The following is a 5,614-nucleotide window of genomic DNA, read 5'->3' as shown; positions in this document are numbered from 1 at the left end:
TTCCGATCACCCCTGTGTATACAGTTAGCCCTACGTTCGGATGTGTTCAGTCTGCATCAGTTGCTACTGAGTTGCCTCAAGTTGGATTACCAAAAGAGAAACAATTAGATAGTGTATCTAACTCTCCTATTGTGTTCTCCGAAACACTGAAACTCCTATATGGGAGTGACACATGCCGTGACAGCAGCAGATCAGAGGCCGACACCCAAGTTGGATCTAAGGCATCGCGGAAGCAAGAAACTAAAGGCCTCGAGCTTGAATGGGTAGAACAATATGAACCTGGCGTGTATATCACTTTCACTATTTTGCCAAGTGGACAGAAGGGATTGAAGCGAGTGAGATTTAGGTAGGTCTTTTTTTTTTTGCGGGGACTTAACTCGATGAATGTGACCCTTGGTACGATTTCATCTACTTTCTCTTTTTCATTCATTCTCAAAAGCTTTCGATTTGGAACTCTTTCTTTTCTCTTTGGTGTGTCCTTTGAATTCTGTTCTATGTTTGGTTAAAGAACTAGACTGTGATTGCCACATGGGGCTGGATATATTTGCTTGTTAATTGATTGATTTTCTTTTTGCAGCCGGAGAAGATTCACCGAGAGGGAAGCGGAGCGATGGTGGGAGGAGAACCAAGTGGTGATGTACCAAAAGTATGATATTGAAGGATATGTCAACTCAAATCAAAGTCAAAGTTGAGGTATAGGCTTACTTTGCCCTTTGTAAGTAAATGTAAAGAGGTCTTTGTATGTAATCTGCTAGACAGGTTATTTGGCAAGGAAAATTGTTTCAGCGAGGGGAAAAATCAAGCAGCCTTTTGCATACCAACTGTACAGTAACACAAAGGAGCCATTTTTCTGCCCCACTTAAATAAGGTGTTAAACTAAGGCCTCGTTCGTTTCGCAGGTTCGAGTTTTCAATTCGAATTGAGATGTGACATTTTCTGATAACTTTTTACTGTAGTAGAAAATGTTAGATGTGACATTTTCTGAGAACTTTTGACTGTAGAAATTTAAAACTTAAAACTCGAATTGGTGAAACGAACGAGGTCTAAGTATTTGAGAGGAACTACATGTTAAAAAACTTTTTTATTTTCTTTTACACATTGGACACATGACTACCTTGGTTTATATTTCAAAAGTTTATCGTCAATTTTAATTATTAAAAAAAAATTGACTAAATTATCACTTCTTAAATAGTTTAGGGTTTCATATCAGCAAAACTTTTTTTTTTTTTTTTTTTTTTAAATGCAGTTACATCATTATTTCCTTTGTGAAAAATACAGTTTACGATTTCTAGAAATACATTTATTCACATAATCTTTCAATTCATTCTCAATTCATAGTCGTTATTTTTGACTAACAGAGTGACCGGAATTTTTCACTTGGGCCTCAAACAATCCCTAACTTGGTGTTTATACGAAGTTAAAAAATAATAATGATAAAAGCCATTCATAAGCAAACTTGGCATAGTTTAGATACTCTAAAACTATATGTATACACATATATAGTATTGGTAAAACAAGTACTGCTTCTACCCACTAAATAGTCATCTATTTATCAAGCCTTCTGTTTAAAAAAAAATAAAATTTTGTAACAAGAAAATTAAAAACTAAGGAATTCAATTTTAGAACCTCCATCAAATCTTTTGGTTTCAAAAGATTTCAATAAAGTTAGAAAAAACTACTCAAACTGTCAAAGAAAATTCAATTTGATTTATTTGGCATCTTTGTCGAGTGAGAAAATGATAAGACTAGTCCCTTTATTTCTGAAATGTGGGACTGTAATCTTGATATCTTTAGGTACTATGGGCATCCATAATAATAGGTTTCTTTCGGCGGCATTTCTTAGAAATGAATTTTTTATTTAAAAAGCATTCCTGAAAATTCAAACCAATAAAAATTAGGCGCGTTCATTTCACTGATTTGAGTTTTGCTGCAATAAAAAATTCTAAAAAATAGTCACATCTAATTTTTTTGCTACAGTAAAAAGCTCTCACATAAAATTACATTTAAACTCGAATTAAAAACTCGAATCATCGAACTAAACGAGCCCTCAATGTCTTATTGGCGGTTGCTACCTTTTTTTTAGGCCCTTTTGGTTCTAGACTTGAACTTATAATTTTGATTTTACCCTTTCGCAAAATTTTTTTTACTATGAGCCCTCTTATAAAATTTAAATTTATAATTAAAATCACTGACTAAAAAGAATGAACTAAATGACATTAATGTTCCTTCAACTATACTTTGCTTTTCTTTTATCGCTATTATTTTGGGGGAAAAAAAAAGGAAAAAGCTTGTAGTTGTATCATCAATTCATTAAAAAGCTAGAAATTGAATCTTCATTGTCGATTTTTCATTCATCCACCATTTATTCAAAAGAAAAAAAAAGCATTAATCGACCATATTTTAGAGATATAAACATTAAAGAATGATTCGTTCATCCATCATTTATTTAAAAACAAAAAATCAAACAAACATAATTCATCAACCATATTATTAATAAAAGAATGTCGACAGTTCAGAACTTTGTTTAAATTAAAAGGAACAGCTTAAACTCTCTAAGGATTCTTATTGACGTTTTGCTTCCGTTTTTCTCTTTCCTTTTTTCTTTGACAAATTTCAGTACTCATATTACTCATATGATCATTTCTTTTACTCACTAAACTATTCTCAGAAATTCTATATTTTAAATAAGACAGCTTTTAGTCGACCTCGCAATTTGTTCTATTAGGGTGTTTATATAAAATATGGGATTTTATTTTTTTAAGAACCAGTGAGCTACTAATAATTCTCTACTTTTCAGTCGTTAAATATATATAAAAAACTGTTTGTTCTGTATATTTTTTAAGTTGATGTGATTTGACCAGATTTAATAGTTGAACACTGGTACTATCGATATAAAAACTTACTAAAAAAAGTCCAATAAAATAATTACTAACACTTTTCTTCGTGTTGGAGCTCTACGACTGCAATACAAGTCTACGTATATAAATGTATGATTTTTTTTCCCTAGAAAAAATGTATGATTTTCGTTATGGCATCACGGCGATAGATCGTGGAGTGTTATATGTACTATTATCATTCCTGTACATATTTCAGTTTCTACTCACGACCAATAAATAATTTCTCTTTTACAAAAATTCCAGCAAAAAGAGGATTTTCTTCTATTTAAACAGTAATATTGTGAGCTAATAATTGATAATTTAATTGTTCTCAAAGAAAGAAATAGGGTATTAGTAAGTTAACGAGTCATTTTACTGAATTTCACTTGAATTCGAGTAGTATAATAGTTGTCACCAAGATCATTAATTTTTAATAAACCACATTTAGTAACGTTAATAACTACTTAATGGAAAAAATAAATCATTAGGAAGATCACTAAACTGAAGAAGCATAAACCCAAAAAGGGGAAAAGAACCAAAAGATGGATTGATGAAAAGGAAAAGCAAGAGAGAGAGAGAGAAGGGTAGGCAAAGGATGAATAAACTTACAAGTGATGCTGCAAATGCCAGCGTGGAAACTCCTTTACTTCACGTGGCAAAAGCTAGCCCCACATGTGGGGCCTTGTGGTGGTGGACCGTATAAAATTCTTTCATCTGATCTTTTGGTCGTTTTGTTCGTTATACGTCAGATTCTTTACCTGCTGTTACATAGCTATTAATTTAACGTCATTTTTCCTTAGAAAATACGGGTGATAATTGAGTTAACAATAACGCTCATACATAAAAATTAACTTGAAATTAATTTATTTGAATTAAAATTTAATGCTTCAGTGTCGAGAAAAATAGAATTTTTCTGTCATTTTTTTTTTTGGCCTAGGTAAATTAACTAACATATAGAGAGGCTGCAAGGAGATTAATTACGCAGAGATAGACAAGTTAAAGATAAAAAAAAGGGGAAAAATCAAACATATTCAATTTTTCATTTAAGATGTAAACTATTAAAGAACAAGCTAAAATTACTGTGTAAAACTTTTTTTTTTTTTGATAAACTGAGAGAGGAGATAACTGATATCAGAGCTTTTAAATACATTCTAATTAAGTTGGCACCGATCTGAAAGGCTCATCCCATATCAAACCTCCAACTCAATATTATTAATAAAAAGAAGCAAAATTACAAAAGAGCCAATACAAAACTGAAGTGGAAAATAAAGGCAAACAACCTGAAAATAAGGCAAAGGAAAATACAAAAGCCGGAGGTTAGTCGCAAAGAATTGAGCCTAAACTCGCATCTTGAGAACAAACTCCAATTATGCCTCGTTAAAAACCCTCTAGTCAAAACTCATCTTGAGAACAAACTCCAATTATGCCTCGTTAAAAACCCTCTAGTCAAAACTCAATGTGGAAAAGACTAAAGGGAAAAAGAGTACATAATTACTACAGACAGTCGGCTTAACAAATGATAAAAAACAAAAACTAATCATAAAAACGTTACGTGGAAAAACCGGCTATGTCTTTAGCCGTACTTGCCGTGCAGAAACCTGGAACCGTAAACCACCATGCTCCTAACTAAAAACTTCCAAGGCACATGAAGACTTCTGGTTTTTAGCATGTTGACAACATAAATAGAATCACATTCGAACAAAAGACAATCCCAATCATATTTTTGGGCACAATGAACTGCAGTAATTACCCCTGCCAGCTCAGTTTCATAACCATATAAAATGCCTAGAGGCTTGGCAAAGCATCCCTTACAAAAGCCCCGATGAGTTCTGAAAATACCACCACAACCCGTAAGCCTTGGCGATCCATTCGCAGCACCATCAGTATTAATTTTAATCCAACCAGGAATGGGAAGAGACCATTGCACTTCAACAATGATGGAGGCGCCTTAGAGACTCTATTTGGAGCATTGAAAGTTTTGAGAATCATTAAATCAGTAACAATGTTTTCCGTAGTCTCAGAATCAAGATTATCCACTTTCAGAAGGACTTGTTGTAGCGAAAAAGATGCATCATCCAAAATAATCTGATTACGCACCCTTCCAAATAAGCCAGAAAACTGAGATTACTCCTGCGATCCATAAATTTTTCACCTGTTTACTCATCCTTATCTTGAAAGCAGAGTCAAATAGATGACGAATGCTATCCTTATTGAGACGGGCATGGAAAGTACTCTCTCTAACCTGTCCCAAACACTGTTAACAAAACGACGTTGTAAGAAAATTTGTTCGACAGATTCCTCCTCTGAGCGACAAAATCTGCAGCAGAAAGGAAGATGAAAACCAATCTTTTTGAGGTTATTATTCAATAATCTAGAAAGCCAAATGAATTATCGAAGTTTTCCACAGAAATTATCTTGTTGATAAAGCTATACTAATAAGTACAGCCTCGATTAATATACTTAAAAGTGAATAATTGTAAGTATGAATACGGGATTTTAAAGCTCACGGAGAATTTAATCCGAGACAAGTTTATGTATATATGTATATCTATGTGTGCAGTGATTGTATACACAGTAAATACAATTAGAAAGACTATCGTCACAAATTCCATCTTAGGTACTGTTTATTATTCTAGAACAATCCGCACAATGGCCAGTCAATTTGCTGAATTAATTGAAGACATCAAGTCAATCCATTAGATTTGATATGCTAATAAAATCCCATTTTTGATCGGTTT

The 5,614-nt window shown here is 32.9% G+C and overlaps 1 protein-coding gene across 1 annotated transcript in view; it reads left to right on the top strand.

Moving 5' to 3' along the window:
* The window catches only part of LOC21384597 (PH, RCC1 and FYVE domains-containing protein 1), a 7,839-nt gene extending 7,012 nt beyond the window's left edge, over window positions 1–827 (top strand). Inside the window, 3 exon segments of the mRNA XM_024171688.1 lie at window positions 1–69; window positions 72–346; window positions 578–827. The exon segment at window positions 1–69 is cut by the window's left edge and continues 87 nt beyond it. Of these exon segments, the coding sequence (XP_024027456.1) occupies window positions 1–69; window positions 72–346; window positions 578–692 (459 nt within the window). The 3' untranslated portion in view covers window positions 693–827.
* Window positions 828–5,614: the final 4,787 nt, after the last annotated feature.

This window comes from Morus notabilis, unplaced genomic scaffold (genome assembly GCF_000414095.1).
Source record: "Morus notabilis unplaced genomic scaffold, ASM41409v2 Scaffold3734, whole genome shotgun sequence".
NCBI classification, from domain to species: Eukaryota; Viridiplantae; Streptophyta; class Magnoliopsida; order Rosales; family Moraceae; genus Morus; species Morus notabilis.
This window is presented reverse-complemented; position numbering and strand designations above follow the sequence as displayed.